The sequence below is a fragment of the Taeniopygia guttata genome, chromosome 1 (genome assembly GCF_048771995.1).
Source record: "Taeniopygia guttata chromosome 1, bTaeGut7.mat, whole genome shotgun sequence".
In the NCBI taxonomy this organism is placed as follows: Eukaryota; Metazoa; Chordata; class Aves; order Passeriformes; family Estrildidae; genus Taeniopygia; species Taeniopygia guttata.
Window position 1 is genome coordinate 106,888,877 of NC_133024.1, and position 20,576 is coordinate 106,909,452.

Sequence of the window (20,576 nt, forward strand, 5' to 3'; positions counted from 1 at the left end):
AGTATGGAGACATTTTTACCTCATAATTAAGATAGCAAAAAAAAATTTTGTATTTTGTGCGTCTGCACGAACACATACATGTCACAGAACAAAATTCACGACAGGGTCTTCTGAGATTACCTCAGATCATTACTTCCACAGCCTGAGAAAGAGCTGTCACTGTTTACATACAAAAATAAGAAAATCTAGTGTCTTCAAAGCACTGTGTCTTCTTCCCTTCCTGTAAGAGTTAATTTCCTAAGGAGGTGATAGTAGAAGAACTTTATGGACAGTGTTATGTCACCAGAAGATGACCTGTGGATCCTTTCATTTCAAACCAGCAAACATGAAAATGACAAACTGAAAACCAGCTCTAAGGAGAACCTGCTGCCCTGTTTGCAACATCTGACTAATTCTGTGTTAAATGTAAATCACATGAGAAGGCTCAATGATTCTATCTCTAGGTTTTGATACAACAGGAACACATCTTCCTCTGGCACTTTGTCCTTTCATGAAGGAAAGCATCAGAAAAAAGTCATGGAGATGGATAAAGAGACAGAGTATTTCATAAAATCTCGTAAGAAAGGATGTTCTATACAAGCTCCTCCCATGTACCAGCCCATCCAGCTGGGCTGTAACAAAACCATACTTCTGGTGTCCTATTTTCATCCGTAAGTATGACAAGGTGAAGTGAAAGGGCATAACCAACAAATATCATAGGGGTGGAACACAATGAAGGAAGAAAGTACAGGAGCATATGTCAGTACCAAAGAATGTGCAATTTTCACTAACTCACGTTTTTAAATATTTGTATTGACCATCGTTTAAAAGTTAGACAATAGTAATGTTAAGCTTTTCTCATACAAACTTTCCATTTACACTTTCCATGCCAGAAAATCCCTGGCTCACCCAAAGAGCAGAGCAGACAGTGTCTATCCTGCCTCACTGATCATTCTCTGTGTGGATCCACACATTTACTAACACCAAAATTCAGCACAGTATGTAAACCAATAAATTATTGCTTATGTCAGAAACACTGGGACAATGCAATACCATGATCATTTTAAACAGATACAACAACCAAAAAAACATGAATTCTGTCATTTATTAAAATTAGTTCATTAGTTTGGAATGCCTAGGACCAGTGATTTCAGGATATTTCATGTTCAATAAATTACTTAGAAATTAATAAGAATTATGTCCTGAACTGACAGCTGAAGCCAAGAATTTATTCTACTCCTCACACCTTTCACGACCACTGTCAAAGCCTGGGCTGCTGTTACCATTCCAATATACCACCAATAATTTCTAGTCCAGCAGATGTGAACATTTTACTTAGGGATATTTGATGGTACTTAAAAATTTACCAATCAAAATCTGCCAAGGACTAACAAAATCTGTAGAATTATATGGGAAATATTTTCTCTTCTCCAGGAATATTAACTCTATAATATATATTCAGAGTTTATGAGAAGGAAAAACACCCTCTGCTCTGCTCACCCTCTTAAGTTTCTGTTATATGGTTATGCAGTTCCTACATTTGTCTGCCAATAACACATTTGTAGTTTAGTTGCCTTGGACATTATGACAATTCAGGTGTTATTGCATCTACATCCTTTCAACATTAATAGGTACCACTCAGCAATTTGCATCCAGTTAAATACAGACTTCAAAGCAGAGAAGCCACAGACAGCTAGAACTTACATGTATCCTAAAAAAAAAAAAAAAAAAAAAAAAAAAAAAAAAAAAAAAGAAAGAAAAGAAAAACTGAAAAGTAAACTAATAGTTTCTTCACAGAATTTGTTAAAGGTCATAGCTATTTAATATCTTGCTGTTGCAGAAAAAAAATAAAAAACAAAAGACCATACAATCAAAGTATTAAAGTTGTCATTTGTGCCCATTACACAACCATCACATCTTCCAGCACCTCTGAACTCCCAGTAAGGGAACCCAAGAGCACAAATTCCTTTTAACTTTCTTTGCTGTAAATAAGTTTTTTCATATCAAAATTAGATATACTGAAAAAAAATTTAGATTGTTATGCATTATACTATAAAACAGCCAAAGAGGATCATATTAGTGTCTTCAATTCTTGAAAATCTCTATTTTTACAGCCAGTTAGCATGATTTTACCACCAACATAAGCTCTTCCCTTTAATTAAACATTGCAGTTTATTATAGCATTTTTTACTCTATCATAACTGCTGCAGCATATTTAAATAAATTACCCTAATGCACACTCAAAGTTCATTTTACAGTTTGTTCACCCCCCCACATACAACAGCTTTACATCACAAGCCTATGAAAGTGATTAGCACCCCATGTTCATTAACTAGGTCTCCTGTGTGGGTTTTGATGTATCTAATGCTCTCTTACAAGAGAGAGTAATGATATGCACTGAAGGTACAGCATAAATAGGATATAAATAACGGGAAAATACTTAGAACATTGAATTAAGGGTAATTAATCATTACAGTTATTTATGATTTTCTGTAAACAAAAGATATGGGAACACAGCAAAAATACAGATAACTTCAAATTACAGTAATTTATCAGTCATATTTATGAATATATACACATCTGCATTTACACATACAATTTATCCAGTAATTCAAAATATTGGCTTTTATTTTTATGCTGTTCTCTGCTTCACAGTCTGCAACAAGCAACTTCAAGTAACATGTGCAATTAAACACTGCTCTTGCATATTCACAAGATTTACAGAACAATACTGAATGCAGTCTTCTCAATTTATCATACAGAGTCATGGCAAGAATCTTATATCTCTATTTTTCTTTATTTATATTAAATTGTTTCCAGTGCTTTATTGAGGTTAGAGATTTCAGTGCTATGATGAAAAATAACAGCAACATCTTTCTTTAGGACAAGGATGCTCACTTGCTGACTCAGCATCAGATCCAACTGACAAAAACTTTTCTTAACCTTGACAATGCTGCAGCCCCAAAAGTACTGCCCTGAAACTGCCAACAGGATGGGGCTCCGTGGGCATCAGCTGCATTTGCTGGTGGGATTTATCAGCTCAAGTACAGTGTTACATCCTATAATCTATGAATCTTCTATATCACTGTCTACTCTAAACACCTGGCTGGGAAAAAAGTAGAATCTTAATTTTCCTGTTCTTCTATTCCTTTTCTAGAGTTATGTGGTTGATTATCATATTCCTTTATTCTTTCAAGTTTTGTTAGAAATCTATTTTACATATTTTTTTTCTTAGGGACTTGTTGTCTGACCAGTGTAGTCCAAAAAATACCACAGACAAGTGATTTTATATCTTACTGAAGCAGGAAAATTCTATTCTTATCTAAATTACAGCTATTTAGAGTAAAGTTTAAAAGCACTCCAAGTACCTTGAAAAGCTTTACTACCTAAGTCAGTCAACCCAAATGCAGCATTGAAAATTATACACCTATCCCAGTCCTTGATGCTTTATGTGTAAAAAACTTGATGCTTTCTATGTGCAAAGCAGACTGTTCAAACAATGCAATTTCAAAAACAGTGATTCCATATTTTTTGTTAGGTCTGCCAGAACAAAAAAAAAAAAAAAAAACAACTTTAGTTGATCAAAATAAGTACAAGTATTGATTCTTCATAAAACCTGATTTAAACATCCCTATGCAAACGGACAATCTATAGAAGAATTCATAAAATTACTTACGAGGCCAGAAGGACACAGAAACACTGACTTCTTCTTCTTCACGAAGATATCCACTTGTCAGACTAAATCTGAAAATACCATCTTCTATATTTTTGTCTGCCTCATCAAAATTCAATTGCCATGTTACATGCTCTGTTGAGGCACACTTCATGACAAGGTTCTGTAAAGATTTTCAGAAAAGTAGTGATGTTGAAAGAGGGGAAAGCAGCAAACACTGTGATACTTTTCACATTGCTTTCTCCTAAGCATTATTTGTGCAAACACACCAGAGGGAAAGCAAGAACTCAGTTTAGTATAGCTGTAGGGTGCAAAGGTGAGCATGCCTATCTGCAAAGATGAGATGCTTTCCAGTGATTCATCACATTCACAAAGAGAATACTTTCTTTCCAGAATGGAAAAACCTCATTTAAGTGAGGTAAATATATCAAAGCATCACAGTGGGAGTGCTTAGACAAACGTAACAAGGACTTATTCCTGATAAAAATGAAGCACAGTAAGCACTAAACACGTGCCTCAAATGGTTTAGACTTACAGGTGGAGATGTCGAAAATGGAAGAAGTTCAGAATAGATTTTCACAGCCCATTCTTTCAATTCAGTAAGATGCCAATGGAAAAAAAAATTAAATTCCTTTATCTCAGAGTTAGTCTCTCACCTTTTGAAACATGTCTAGCTAGAAAAAATCCTTGACTTTTTTGACTTTGCATTATCATTGTTTCTTGAATGCACTTGAAAAAGCATTTCAAGTTTTTCATCATTGCCAAAAATATTTTTTTTCTAATTTCTAACCAAAGCCCTCAGGAATTGGAAACAATAAATTATGTTATGGCATGTTTTGCATTCATATAAATTACCTGTGTTGCAAATATTAAATTACCTGAGAATTCATGCTATCAGCAGTATTGGAATGCATGTTACTCGAATGTTGTTCAAATTTAAATTCCATTGAGGAGAACTCCAAGAATGGTTGAAGTACTATTGAAAAAAAAATTTAAATGTTTATACAGCATCATTTGAAAAATATTTTCTCAAAGTACCTTCATAAAATCATTGTTTCTATACATATTTAGGGAAAATGTTTCTCCTCTTTTTGATGCTCCCTACTATATACATGATTATTGTAATTTAACTTGGTCTTATTATGGCTCTTTAGTCACATTAAAATTATATAAATTTTATATCTAGCAGAGTTATAGCACCTCTCCTTAATATCACAAGAGTTTTAAATACAGCTAGAGATCCTAGTTTTGACAGAAGAATTCTACAAAAGAGTATGACTGACATTCTACTATTCTACACTTTTCAGAAGAACTGCTGTAAATACCGGGAATAACATTATGTAATCTAGAAATACTAATAAATGCATAGACAAAAAAAAGAGTTTTGGTAAACTATTTTTATATAAGGCAAATACAAAAAATATTTTCTCCACATCATGATTAGGTATAGAAAGGTCAGCTTCAAGCATATTTCAAAACACGAATCAAAACTTGAAAATTTAGCAAGTTTCCAAGAAATGTACAAATCATACAAATTCCAATTAAGTAGCCATTCTCTGCAAAACTAAAATTATCACTTGAAATATATGTATCCAGCAGGTGTTTAAAAGGCTGGTTCACCCACCAGTAGCTCTGACTTGACAGCTGGGCAGAGCTGGGATCTCCGGGGGTGGCAGAGGTGGGGAGGCACCGCGCTTCAGAGGCACAAGAACTGCAGCTGGGGAACTGGCCCGAAGAACAGCAACTGGGAGAATGAAATCATATAAATCCATCTAAAGGGAAAGAAAATATTGTGGTCATTTTCCCAAAAAAATCATAGGTACCTCCTGAGCTATCTGAGTGTTTTGTTGTTTTGGCAGAATTATTGCAATTTTGGACCTGCTCATTATATTACCAGGATGTTCATTTATACGAACTCAGAATTAGATCTCTAAGTAAACAGTGCCCAGGTATTTTCCCCCATTAAGGAAAAGCTATATGACCAAAAGTATCAGGGTTACCAGCAGAGCTACATACAAGGTTTCTGGTAAATCACAGTGTCATGTTCCACTCCTGCCACCCTCAGGAATGAAAAACAACTGGAGCCATGGCCCAAATGCAGAAGCTCATGTGAGCAAAGAGGAGGGAAAACAAAGCAACATCAGCTATGGAAGCCTTTCTCAAAGGCTGAAGAGCAAAGGACAGCCATACAGTACACCCAGCATAAACAAAATGGGCTCTGAGACCAAAGGTGAAACATAAGCTAAAACTGAGAAACCTCGGGGAAAAGAGTACGTCTTAAAACCTTTGTCATGAAATGTCACTGAATTCTAGGAGCCTAAATTCCAGTGACTTTGATCCTCATTTTATCTGTGCTATCACATTCCCAAGTGGGCTTTCGAACTTAAGAAATGGTGTGTTTTGTACAGAATCTTCTTTTTTAACAGACCGTGCATCAGAAAGGCCAAATTTATTTCAAAAAGCACTCTCAAAGAGATATTTCTTGCCTCTTGCTCTGTCTTTCCAAGGACCAACACACTAAGGTAGTGTATTCTCCAAGCAAAAGGTAAGGATAACCTTAATAAAGGTAATTGAAAAAAACCTCCAAAACTTCTGCACTAAAACCAGTGTTGAGTCCTTCAAATCCTGTTTTCACCTTGAAGGCCACTGAAATTGTAGAAAGGAATTAAACCTATAAAAACCTTCATGCTGCTTAGAAAAAGCAGTAAAACCAGCAATATAAGGATGTTATGAATCGTTTAAAAGCTTTCAAAACCTGCAGAAAATAGTGCATCATTCTTCACTTTCACATCTGTGGTAACAAGCAGAATATATAAATGACAGGAAAGAAAACCAAAAGTGCCCTAAGCCAGGGCATGAGGCACAAATCCATCTGTAGCACTTACTGGGAAGCAGGGACACAGCACTGCGAGTGTGTGGAGCTCCAGCAGGGTCTGTGACACACAATTAAACACTTCTGGAGAGTGAGCTGTGTGCTGAGCCTTGTGGAATGCTTTGTCTTTTTGTGCTCAGCTCACAAGGAAATCATGGAATGAGGGCAAGCTTTTACAGCAAGATTAGCACAATCCCTTCTGTTATATTGATACTTCAAATCTAATAATTATTAGATTTTATAATATATAACTAGCTTTTCACAACTGACATTTAATATTTTTTAGTAACTGAAGCTCAAGATGTGTCAAAAAAATTGAGTAAAAATCTGCTTTGAATTATATACTCCTCTATTTTTAGTACCTCAAGTAACCCACATAAAACACTTCACCAAGTTCCATCTTCAAAATACATTCTTGTAACAAAACTAATTTTGTTTAAGTTTGGTGAGATTAAAATGTTTAGTCTATTATAGATTTCATGACAGCACTGGCTGTGCAAAGAAGTGCAGTCTTGCACTGCAATTGTTACAAATCAATGCTGGTATGTTTAGGCCAGACAGCAAAAAATGGAACCCTTTTTCCCTCTCCCAAAGCAGTAAATCAAAACCTGTTTTGCATCCCAACTAACAGGAAAATTTGGGTTTTTTCTTACTATACAACAAAGGAGTTATTTTCTAAGAATTGGCAAACTTAAGCAAATATGTGAAAGACTCAATTCACTACATGAAGATCACGATGTTCACTGAAAACCTACTTTTGCTATGAAGTACAATAGTATAAATTCAAGGCCAACATAACTCATAGAAATGTATTTATATAATTGAGAACAAATCATAGATCTTTTATTTCATTTATACAATAACTGCACATTATTTAACTACATTACAAATGAAAAATCCTTTAAAAATTCTAAGCAGAAATCAGATTATAATAGATACACACATTGCTGAAACAAAATTAAAAATTCATTTCAGTTATTAGGACTTCACTTTGCAAGTAGAATCATTATGTTTCTTTCTATAAATATTTTAAAAACTCTTTATGATTAATTTTTCATTTTTCAAACTCCATAATAGAAAATTCATTCTTTTGCAAGATTACATACTTTAAAGAGTAATTACAACACTTAATAAAAAATAAACCCTTAGACTATTATTGGACTTATCCTTGCTTTTTAGATAATTTATGACTATTTTATAGTTACTTGTCTATTGAGATATTTTCCTGAAGCTGCATTTAACTTCACACACTAGAGAACATGGGAAGGGCAGGAAGGAAGCAGCCTAGAGAGAGTTATTTGACAAAACTCCTGCTTGTTAATTACATTGTAGGAAACATTTTTCCTGCCCTGATGTACAGTGCTTATGTATGTTGTTTGGAAAGGAGGAATCATCTACAAAGTCACAGTCTTAGAATCAAAATACTTCAAAAGAAGCTTTAAAGCTTCTTTTTAAAAAGACAGGTGAGACAAAGGAGCTTTTTGTTGCTTGATCACATGGAACACCTCTAAAAGATGCCAGAAAAAGGATGCTGGTCAGGTTGCCACCAGAAGCTAACTCTTCAAATAAAAGTAACATTCTTGGAAACTTTTATTCAGATTTCTTTTTTTTTTTTTTCACTAGAATTAATAAACAAAAAAAGCTGTTGGTCATAAATAATCTGTAAAATTAAGAAATCTGCTACCAAAACACATTTCAATTTATGAAATAGGTTTGATACAGTTTGGTAGCTCTGAGCCCAACACTGGGGGGTAAACATGGCTGAACGGTTTCCTGCCTTGGCCCTAAATACCTGGTATAAGACAAGAAACAAAAGAGGGGAAAAAAAACACGCCATGAAACATTACAAGTAAAATAGTATTTTACATAAAATTCATGGATCAAAAATAAACTGAAGCACAGCTGTCAGATAGCAATCTGAGAGTAGGAAAAAAAAGTACTGTTATTTTTCAAAAAATACTTTCAAATCAGTTACTTCATCTCTATCTTTACTACGTATTCCAAGGCAACAGTATATCTTAGAAAGTATAAAATCTATTTCTCTAATTATTATTCTATTAGAGCATGTATTCTCAAGGTTGAATAAAAATTCTGCTAATTCAGAAATCGTATGTGACATCTCTCTAAAATTACAGTGTTTTCTTTCACAGTAAAACTTCCCAGGGAATGGCATGTAAATCAATAAGCTAATTTATTACTTAGAATTACATTAAAACATCTGTAAAAGGTAATAATACTCTTGTATTTATCATATAATACCATGCAAACTGTTCAAGTATCTTGAAGCTTTTGTAAAAAGGCTGACCTTAAATTTTCTTCATTTATACCTCTAATATACAAATTCCGTAGGGATACAAGGAGACAAAATGCATTGTACATTAGAAAAAATCAGTTTGATTCAAATTTAAACCTAACTGCAAAGCCAAGGGTTTATGTCCTGCAAGTGAATCCAATATACACTCACAGCCTTCCCACAAATTTAAATGAGCTTTTCCTTAAGATATACTGAAATCTTTAATTCCCCCTGTCTTACATTCACAGAAAAGCAGCTTCCACAATGAATAATGTAACTGCTGTTCAAAGCCATCATTCAAAGCACTGCAATAAAATTAAATCTTTCCTTTGTATATGGTTAGAGATGATGCAACAACAATACCCTGTAATTCCACAGCTGCAGATTTTCCATAGAATTTACTTCTTATACAACAAATCTGTTCTTTCATTAAAAAAAAAGGAAAAAAAGTCATTTAAAAAGATAAAAACCCCACCAAAACACCTGCCACCTCCCTACCACAAGCTTAAGCAATAAGCTCTGACAGGTGTGACTTGTTCTATTTATCTCAATCAAAGGACTCGAAGGCTTCATTATTACCCAGCTGTGTATTTTGTCCTTTTCCCAAGATGCTGAAATTTATTATTTTCGAACAGGTTTACAAAAAACACCTCATTTTGAATCACTGCACTCCTGCACTTTGCTTTGCATGCTTTCCCCAGCAGACCCTACAGGACCTCTGTGAGCAGGGGATCATCCTGCCTGGAGAAACAGAGACAGATAGATATAGATACAGATATAGGTTCTAAAGATATAGATGAGATCAATACCACTTTCATTGACAGCTCTGACTTTCAGAGCCACCAAATACTGAGGTTAAACTCTCTGCAGTGAGATGCAGAGCTCTGTCACCTCTAACACCTTCCAAGGCACTGGAATAACAGCAAGGCACAGCCACACTGTGTCTGAGCAACAGCTCAGCCTTATCTCTAACACATGGACTCAATTTTCTCACTCAGGATACTGAAGGAACTGCCTGCCTCAACATTTTTTAAGGTCTATTTTTAAGTATGCCAAGACACTTATCTCTAAGAGCATCTTTTGATGCCCCATGTATTAATACATAGTATATTTTAGTGAGAATTGCAACAGCCCTTCAAAGTTCCTATATATGTACTATATTTGTTGATCTGAAGGGTTTTTTTTCAGAATTCAAGACTGCATTCAAGACTAAAGTACTTGCAACCTTACATTAATAATTCAGGTAGCTTTAATAAAAATTTTAAGTACATTAAAATAATTTCATGGGGTTTTTTATGGTTTTTAGCAGTGCTCCTGAATTATTTTTACTTTTCCTTAGGCCTAGTATTCACTTTGTTAAAGAAAACATCAGTATAGTGGAGGTTTGTTGGTTTATAGGGTAGTGTTGTCAGTAATGACTACAACAGCAGGAAGTTCTAGTAAAACCAGAAGGCAGACAGAAAGGAATGTGACCTGATGGGATACAGAAGGTTTGTAGGAGCTGGGAGGTAAGCTGGGAAAGAGCAGTTATCAAAAAACCAGAGATGGGTTCAGAAACAGCTGTGGAAGTGCATAGAGGAAGGAAACAGCGCTTGCAACTGTGAAACCTGAATAGGGGAAGGATTAGAGATTTGGGGTTTTTTTCAAAACTGGAAAATCAGGAAAGAAATCTGGTGATAAAATGGGGACTATAGATGAGGTAGAATAATAAAGAGCTCAGATCCAAAGGAAAATGTTTTAAGAATCAGTAATACTGGGAGTTCCTGATTGCAGTAAGAGATGCTGGTACCTCAACCACTTTTTTAACAGAGCTTCTTTTAATTAGTACATTGCAGGAGTTAAATGAAAGAAAAGCTACAGCATCCTGGGGGATACATATACTTCCAGATGCTGCCTGTAGTCATGCCAGCCTGGGTAACTTCATTTAACATTAGTCAGTGCTCAGGGGCCAGCTGTGACAGTGCTGCAGCAGCTCAGAGGTGCTCACCTGTGAGTGCCAGTGGGCTGGAAGCTGTCAGGGTCCTTGGGCATGTCTTGCCCAGCAGTGAGCTGCTCCTGCCAGGCAGGAGCACGCTGGAAGTAAAAGGGCAGCACTGGCTGCACCCAGCACCAAGGGCAAAGGAAGACAGAAGGACTCTGGGCACACAAGGAGAAGGGAAACTGAAGTAAAAACATGGAATGAAAGCAACACATTAGTTGGCTATGAGGGGCCCCAAGAAAATTTCCTTTTTGAAGTTTTTATTTCCTTACTTCTGAAGGAAGTTATTTCTGTTTGCAAAATATTATTCTTAAGACTTGAAAAACACCTAGAGTTTGAAAAAAATAAAATAAAATCTGTACTCAATAAGGTGCAATATTCTACAGCCATTTTTTGTTTGTTCTGCTTTTTAGGGATTGTTTGGGTGGGTTTGGTTTTTTTTTTTTTGCAAGAACAGTCAGAAAACTGATCCTGTCAAATATAAAAATAGCTTTTCCAAATTTATATCACAATGAAAGCAGAATTCCAACTGGCATAACCTTATCTTCACTTAAGCCAATGTAAACCAGTACCAAATGACAGTTGGACATTGCTCATCAATAATGAACAGCAATCCTGAACATCATGTTCAGGTGACAAGCTAAATTATACATAGAGAGCAAGCTATTATTTCAGCATTCTTCAGAAATAGTAATTTTGTTAGCCACTTCAATTTATAGCACTGTCAGTAGCAACATTTCTACTTTTATCCCATCCTGCAACTTGACAAGGAAAGGAAATAGTAATAGAATTCAAATGTCACAATAGGAAATAGAGTTCTTCTCTTTTCCACTGCTTTCTTCTGGACTTTCTTTCCAAGTGGAATTGTCCCACTTCTTTCTTTAAACCTGGCATCCCACATAGGAAAAGTGTGCAGCTGAAGTGTTATCAGCCCTGATTAGAGTAACTATTTTACTTGCTTTATTAATATTATTCCTATTGGTATGGTAAGTATCTGCTCTTAATTATTGTTCAGCTTGTGGTCTGCAATGCCATACACACAGATTATTCCAAGAGCATTATCTACTCCTGTATTCCCATTACTGACCCTTCTTACTTATAGGAAAACGGCAGCATTTTCCTTTGCTGAGCTTCTCCAGTTTGATTAGAGGTCACTCATGATATTCTGTAGGTACCATTTTGCAAACAATTACATACTTTTCTGAAACTTAAAAACATATGACAACTATTCATTTTCCCTTAATTCAAGCCCTGCCATATTACAAAAGGAAGTTTTTATAGATCTGTTGACTCATATTCTGTCAGGAAAAATTATTTCAGGGTAGTGTATGGGCTATAAACACAATCCAATAGCTTCCATATGTACACAGAAGAAAATCACAATGTTATCAGACACAGCCTGTAATATACAAATATTATTTGAATGATGTTTTGAGCAAAGCAATTCCATTTTATGCTGCTGGGAAGGAAGGAGTGGGAGGTGGGTGGTGGTGGGAAAATATTCCTGACCCTTTCAAGATGCATAATATCTGTTATTCATTTTTAAGGTAAAAGTGCAGATAATGGAATGGATTTATGTGCTGTAGAAATGATCCCCAGCTGCTTGTTCTGGAGCTGGTTTATGATATCATACACTTAGTTTTTGCAGTTCATTGTCCTCCAAATATGTGGAAACCCCAAACCTTTAATTTCCAAAGCATTTTTCTATGGGGTTGGATTTAAAATTCACTTGAGTACTCTCTATTGACAGTTACTGCCAATAAAATGCTAATTTTCAGATGTAAAAGCAGCTTAAAGTCTCATATCTTCATTTTTTTTTCCACTCAAATAGCTCAACCAGACAGCAATTTTTCCAGTCTTTATGACACATAAAACTCATGTACATTTGCAGTTTCTTAGTCATCTGGGAATTCAGGCAAGAACAGCAGCAAAAAGAAGGTGGCTGCTGATTTGTTGAATGGTTTCATGAATGTGTGGTATGATATTTCAGTATGAGTTTACATCATTTTAAATCCACTGAGAAAGTTTGTTTTCTTTGTGTATGCAAACACAAAGTTATAAAAAGATTATTTAAGAATTTGTTTTCTTAAGAATTGCATTACTAATTATAAAACTATTGCACAGACTAAAATGTGCATCAAAAGTTTCTATTCTCCCACCACAGAAATATCACAGAGCATGATTTTAATTAACTTAATCACCACTGTTCCATAAACCTACCTCTTTTGGATTCAAGGTCAAGAAGCATTTCAAAGATGCCCCTTCCTCTAAGTAAACTGAATAGAGATAAGGCTCTGAAGGAGAATGGTCAATCACTGCCAAACAAAATTCAGAATCAAATTACAAATGTTTCTGCATGAAATTTCAACTTTATAATAGCTGCAGTATTTCAAAGTGATTTCCAGTATCAAGTATCTACATATTTGCATGGTAAGCATTTCTCACGAAGTTACAATGGAATATAGTATTCCTCATAAGGATCCTGAAGGTAATTCTGAGCAGTATTAATCACCAGCAATTTTCATGGCAGTTATTAATTTGGGAGAAGACAATATTTCAGACAAAAAAAAAAAAAAAAACCAAAACAATATTGTCCTTTACCTTTGAATAAAAGTATTATGCTAAAACAGTTAATTACATAACAAACTAATACCACAGGGATAAAAATAGTTGGCTGAAACTGGTTTATAGGTTTTTTTCTAGTTACTTTTAAGCATAATCTATATTTCCAATAAGGCTTGCTTCATTTTTCAGACCCCCATGTTCAATTGTAAGGCACTGGCAGAAGCACAGGTTTCCAGCAAAGGTAATATTTCTCCAAGATCAGTATCCATCATGAAACACAAGAATTCATCCAGTATTCACAGTATGAGTACTGAATCTGACTGGATGTCACATGAGTGGTTTCAAGTACCAACTCTGATCCAGAGATCATGTGCTATGAGTCTGATCCTCTGCTGGCTGCTTGCCTGTGGTAAAGAGCTTTACAGCTCTTTGAGAAGTTAAGACTTTCTAGGAGTCCTCACTTTTCCTTCCCTTTTAAGTGCACCACATGGTAAGAAAACTTCTCTAATTTTGGAAGATCATTTTTTTGCATCATCCATATATGCATATTCAACACGAAGATACAACTAAATTTTATAATACTGTCTTGCAAAAGAAAGAGTCTTAATTTCCTGAGTTTGCAGCTTTGCATATAAGGTCTCTTAACCCTGCAAAATTCTATTTTTAATCATGATGGTGGAAACATCCAAGGAGATGCCATAAGTGAAGTAGGAAAGCCATGAGCAACAATGTGCAAGACAAGAATCTGCACTAGTTCTACCAAGTAAAAAAGAATTCAATTCTACTGCTGCCCCAATAACCTCCTGAGCTGAGCACTCCTGCAGAAGAGAAGCTCTGTCATTAAACTGCAGACACCCTGTCCCTTTGGGAAAAAGAAAAAACCCTTATACTGGTGATGAAATAATCAAAGGGTAAATATTGTCAAAAAAGTGGGTATGATTCCATGAATAGGAAAGTATTGGCTTTGTTTGAGTTTTTTAATATTTTATTTTAACTGGTGAGAGGGTACTCAAAATTTTTATTGTAACTTCTCAGCTTTGGGGAGGAAAAATTGGGGAAAAAAATCTACAGGCAATCTGACATTTTGCAAATATATTTTTTTTTGTCAAATGTCATCTTATAGGTAAACCAAAATGTCTCCTCTTAATTTATATTAAGCAACAGTTTTAAAATAAATGCTTTAGGTTTTCTTGTATCAGAAACTTTGGCTACCAGAAATGGTCTGACAGATTTTCTCTAAACATTATTCATTCTTTATTTAATGAAAATTCTGCTATATCAAAAGCAAATACCTGACTTGTTTTCAGCATCCAATTTAAAATCCTTATGATTTTTAAAATCAAACTGCACTCTGGTACAAGACTTTCCTTTGTTCTGCAGCAAAAATGGAATTGATTTTGTAGCGCCTAAATGAACACCTTTATATTCAAATCTTCCCTGTAAGTTTCAAGAAGAAAAATGGGTCAAAGCACTGTGAAGTCAAGTTTATAACTGAACATAATGTGAGAAAATATAATTGTGAAAGATTGACAATTATAACACAATAACAGTGTTGGTTAATCCATAGTCTCACATAAACCTTATCTTTAAAATCTTTCCAGGACATGAAATAGAAGAGCTTAGAATTTGAAGTCCAGTTACACCATCAGAAAAGTTTCAATCATTCAGGAAACAGATCAGTGACTTATTTTTCTCTTTATTGCATTTTTTGCTGTAACCACCTTAAGAAATACTCTCCCTTTTAACAGACTTAATCCAGATTGCCAAATTCAAAAACTAAAACTGTCAGCTCTCATTTAGTGTAACTGTTATATGTACATTTGGGTTTTTAGTATCTCTTCCTAAGTTCATCTCCTTCATCAATTTCTTGGGATGTTAGTTTAGAAAGAAATGAAAAATATGAAGTAGAGAGGAGCTACTTTGACATCTAGGTAAAGCAAAATATTTAACCAATCTTACAAATTGATATAATTTCTTCACACTTACCACATCAATGCCTATTTCAGGGATCTCTGAAAATCCACTGATCTTAAGTGTGAGTCCTGCCGCATTCCTCACTATTACCTAAATGAAGGGACAACACTGGGACTGTGAAAAACATCATTTAACATAAATATCTCACTAAATCTGCCATAACTACAAGAAAAAAAAGTTTAACATGAAAAATCCAACCCAACCCTATCCCACAGATCAGAGCGGAGAGAGTCAGTGTAAATTGCACTGGAAATATGAAAATAACTCTGCGCTTATAACACAATGCATTTTTGCTGCAGAAATATGAAGAGATAAAGTAAATGCCTTCATTTTCTAGAACATATATATATAACATATATATGATATGTGTCTTCAAATCATGCCTTTGTGGCATACCACATCAGGGACAGATATAGCTAGATAGAAACAGTTGTTAATTTAAAATCCAGGGAAAAAAAAAACACAACCCAAAGATGTAAGAAAGACCAGTGACCAGTCTTCCCCAATTCTGCAGACAAACATAATGTGACTGGAAGTAGTGTTACTAGTATGTGTATTTTTTTTTCCAACATGAAAAATCTGTGTTCAGCAGCTGTGAGGATTGGAATGTGTATCACAACACACATTGCCTGACAGAGGTGCTGGTACAAGGTAGACACTATTGTTCTGGGGAATATTAAATCTGTTGTAAAAATGGAAAAAATAAATTAATACTAAATTTAACAAGTATAATTATGCAGCCCCAGAAGATGGTGAAACCAGGCTGAGTCAGAAATGACAGCAAAAATCAGGCCCTTGATAACATCTTTCTTTCCTAATCTCACTTATCTCTGGAAGCAGGCATGCAGAAAACAAAATATGTTACATGTTTATTGGACACCTATTATCAAAATATATCTACTGGTAGAGCAATCTCTGAGAAAAACGACAAAAAGAAGTCAAGAAATTAAAAACATTAGATGATTCTCTATATATTACAGAAACTGCAGGTATGTCTACATAATCTTGTAAAGAACAATCACCCATTACATCCAACAGTTTGTCAGTGGTATAATATGAATCAGCTCAAACTGAGAGGCTGCTTTGATACTTCTGAGCAGGACTGAGACAAAAAAAAAAAAAAAAAAGAAAAAAACCCCCAAAAAACAGAATAGGCTACAGCAGTAATGATCTGCAATAAAAGCTTGTTCTTAAAAAGCATTAGGAAACTGGAAATAAAATCCAAAAGATGCACGAATGTACACACATAAACACACAGGATAACACTTAAGCCAAAGTTCTTCCCATTTTGAACTACCTCAATTTTTTTATGAAAACTCATGTGTGCCTTTGGAGTGAAAGAGATTTTGAAATTAGCAAGGCCTCCCGCCGGTATCACTCCTTCAGTGGGTGTGATTTGCAATCCAGGCAGTGGGTTGGAGTCAAGAACCTTCACAAACACAAACAAGAAACATACTGAAAAAAGTGTTTGCATTCATTTGTTTTGGTTGTTGTTGTTTTATTTATACCAATGTATCTATCATAAAGTTTCATATTCTTACAAAGATAACCTTCATAGCATATAATGCTAACTTCAATGTAGAATTTTGGGGAAAAATGCATGTAAATAAAATAAAGTAACAGATTTCTAAACATAACTGTCAGTTTCTACTATGAAATAATTCTTGCCACCAATTGGAAACGTGGAGTTCCGATTTTTGGGTTGTTTTCACTAAGTGATTAAAATTAACGTTTGCTACCTCACAAGTCTTCAAAACAATCTACAAAACATTTTTTCAGTGACAAATAAATTTGTCACTCCTTTTTTGACATCCACAGTAAGATGGGACATAGAACCCCAGCTCTGAATAGCACAGTGATAATATTAGAAGTAAATACTCCATTTAGCAAAGACAAAAAGGAATCTGTTCTATTCTAATGCACTCCTAACAGATATTTTTTTAAAAGATAGCTACACAAGTGATAGTGACCAAGACCAACCAGCTATTTCTTGGCTTAAAAGTAATTCTGGAGGCTAAAAAGGCTGGGTATGTTTGAGTTACTGGCCATGCTGATTTTATTCTTTCAGGCTCAGCCTCCAACACTATGTTACTACTTGTTACTCAATTCTCAGTTGATAAAAGAGAAATCTGGTACAAATCAAAATAAATTAATCATGTTTCTCAGTACTGTAACAATGCAGTAACAAAAACTGAGGATTTTATGAAAATTATCTTCCTTCAATAATACAGCAATCATCCTGTGATAACCAAAACTAATGAGGTTAGGTTTCCCATTAATTTGTGTATTATGTCTTTACCCACTCTGGCATCCATCTCACCCCCTCCTCAGTTCATTGCAGAGCCCGCCTTGACCCTGGTTGTAGGTTTAGCAGAGTCACCCGCTGTGCTGTGACTGCTCTGGGTCCCTGCATGCACTGCCTGGGCAGCAAGGGCATGACCACCAGCCAGTTTGCTCTGTCTCTCAATGCAGGAAAACATCCAATAAATGCTTTTCCATAGGGTACCCCAGCATGGGGTCCTACCCTCACCCCTGGCTCTCAGGAAGCTGCCAGAATCATTTAAGCCATCACCACTTTGCTTCTGTCCCATCTACCCACAGATTGACAGAGGGACAGAATTCGTATTTACATCTATTTTGTTTCTCCAGAAAACATCACAAAAACCTTAATAGGTTCAAATTTAATAACTGAAAACACAAAACCATAACATGATCTGGTAAAATTAACTCCCTTCTGCTCCCCAACCCAAGGAATTAAGTGCGTTATAAATACTTTTCTCTTACTTGGAAGTATGCATGGTTGCATCCTGTGTTTAGAATAGTGGCTGTCTTACAAGTAGTGAAACCAATTGGACTGTGAGCAAAGGATACACTTTCAGCCACAAACTGAACTCTAGTAGTACCAAGCTATTAAAGAAAAAGAGACAGATAAGCCAAGCAAACCATATAACATATTCCTAAATAATAATAAATAATTAATTAATTAAATAATAATAATAAATGATTCAATAATATTAAAATTAATTTATAATTAATAACTATATTATTTATACTACTGTAATAGAATAATATATAATAATTCTATTATATGTTATATATTAATTATTATAATTAATATATTTTTATAATTAATAAGACTAATAATAAATAATTCAGACTAATTTTTTATCAAATTATGACCTAATAGAGTCGTGCAAATATATAAACTGGAAGTATTCAAATAGGAAAACAGCTTAAGTGTGAGAAAAGATTTACTTAATGAACTGAACTTATCCAGTTTCAAATTGAAGAGACTCGGTCCTATAGATATTTCCAGATTAATTTCAAGACCAACAAAAATATTTTAATTAAATTTATTTTAACAGCACAAACTCCATTAACTGCAAATGTGTGATCAGGACAAGATATTTCAGAGATATTAATAGGAGTAGAAATGCAAATATTCTAATTTACACACATCCTGGTTTATAGATGGCAAACTTCCAAGACTTCAAAAGAAGAGGAAGAAAAGAAAAATAGCTACTGGGAAACAGAAAAAAAACTAAAACAAAAACAGGCTCATCAAAAGAAAGGGAAAAGTTTTCTTGTCTCACAGTAAAATTTCTAGAACATGTAGCCAGTAGAATATAGTTAAAAAAAAAAAAAAAGAAAAGCTTTCTTCTTCATACTCCCTGGTATGCAACGTAAGACAACAAATTACTAAACGTTATATACTAAAAAGACAAAAAATAACTAAAAAAACAAAGCTGAATGTCACTGTTTAGAAGACTACCCTAGTAGAACACTGCTTCTCAAATACCATGCTGAAATAACAACACAAAATTAAACTGAGTCTGTTGTTACCTTGAAACCCTGAAACATACCTTCCCACACACGCCTAGATTTTTATTCCTTTAATAAATAATAGATACATAACAAATTGTTGTATCACCTGTCAACATTTGTTGCACAATAACTAGCCTATAATATATAAGGACCACTAAGTTGTGATGCCAAAGGAAAAATATCATCAAAAGCAAGGAAAAGGTAAATTGTCTTTGCCTTGCCTTCTCCATCATGTCTTTGGAGCATAGTCTTTAGTCAAACATGTAAAGTAAAAGCTATAGGAAATTAAAATATTCTAATAAAAAACAGATTATAATAGAAATATGTTACGGTATTACTTGTTTAAAAAAATCCAGAAATTTTTCTTCTCTAAAGCTGTCAGATGAATTATTACCTGTGCAAAACATTTCAAGTGAATCGAATTTCCTTTGCGCACACACAAGGTCAATTGTGCTGTTTCTGGAGTGTTGAACCCTGGATGCCAAACAACTTCACACTCCACATCACTATAGGCCTCCACAAATCCTAAATATATGCACACAATTTAGATGTTATAGCATACACATGGACAACTGTCAAATTGCATTTTGTAATTAGAAATAACAGGCACATAAAAGTGAAATGACCTATTACTGAATGTAAACCTGTATTTCTTAGGTGTTGAATAGTCTGGTGAATTAAGTAAAATTAGGTCTTGGATTGTCATGAGCATTAGTATCTTGCAGTAAAACACACTCACAGTTTACTGGTAATTTTAGCCATGAATTACTCTAATAGTCAACATGAAAAGAAAAATAAAAGAAGATACTGTCTTTCTTGCAGAATAGCAACTCAGGGAAAGATCATATATATTTTTTTGCTTGCAACTGAGTCTGAATTTTTATTAGCAGAAATATCTTTTTTCAGCAATCAGATCACACCAAATCCAATACAGTTAGCAGTTGGTTCTTTAATAATGGAGCTTCAACATATCCCAGCAGAATATTATTTTTTCAAAGAGAAGAAGGTAAAAGCTATACACACATCTAACAAATACTGATCCATGTTGCAAATGCAGAGTAATCACAGATTGAATTCCATTTATTTTACTAAACTTTCATCAACATTTTAGCCAGCTTCATTCATTGCTTTTGGAAAATTTCCTATTCTGATGAGCTGTATGATGTTGCTGCCCCACTCTCGAAATGTCAGCAATCAGTGCTGAGAAAAACGTTTACACAAGCACTGCTGGCTGGGCATGGAAGCAGGGAGCTGGACTGAGTGTGCATTCAGGGCAGGACTTACATAGAGAATGCTGCTGTGGTGCTAAACTGTGACCTGATACTGCTTTTGGGACACCCTGATATTGACAGAAATCTAAAAATATAGTTTATAGCATCAGCTAAAAGTTAGTCTTACTTATTAGTGTTGATATTTA

At 34.6% G+C, this 20,576-nt stretch overlaps 1 protein-coding gene across 2 annotated transcripts in view; it reads right to left on the reverse strand.

Moving 5' to 3' along the window:
- The window catches only part of CFAP47 (cilia and flagella associated protein 47), a 254,052-nt gene that overhangs the window by 215,462 nt on the left and 18,014 nt on the right, over positions 1-20,576 (reverse strand). For both annotated transcript variants that reach the window (XM_030282490.4, XM_072934926.1), the window contains 9 exons: positions 19,554-19,684; positions 18,119-18,241; positions 16,632-16,763; positions 15,347-15,424; positions 14,653-14,797; positions 13,016-13,110; positions 5,277-5,424; positions 4,531-4,628; positions 3,656-3,815 (listed from right to left, as the gene is read on the reverse strand). In XM_030282490.4, the coding sequence (XP_030138350.4) occupies positions 3,656-3,815; positions 4,531-4,628; positions 5,277-5,424; positions 13,016-13,110; positions 14,653-14,797; positions 15,347-15,424; positions 16,632-16,763; positions 18,119-18,241; positions 19,554-19,684 (1,110 nt within the window). The remainder of the gene's footprint in view (positions 1-3,655; positions 3,816-4,530; positions 4,629-5,276; positions 5,425-13,015; positions 13,111-14,652; positions 14,798-15,346; positions 15,425-16,631; positions 16,764-18,118; positions 18,242-19,553; positions 19,685-20,576) is intronic.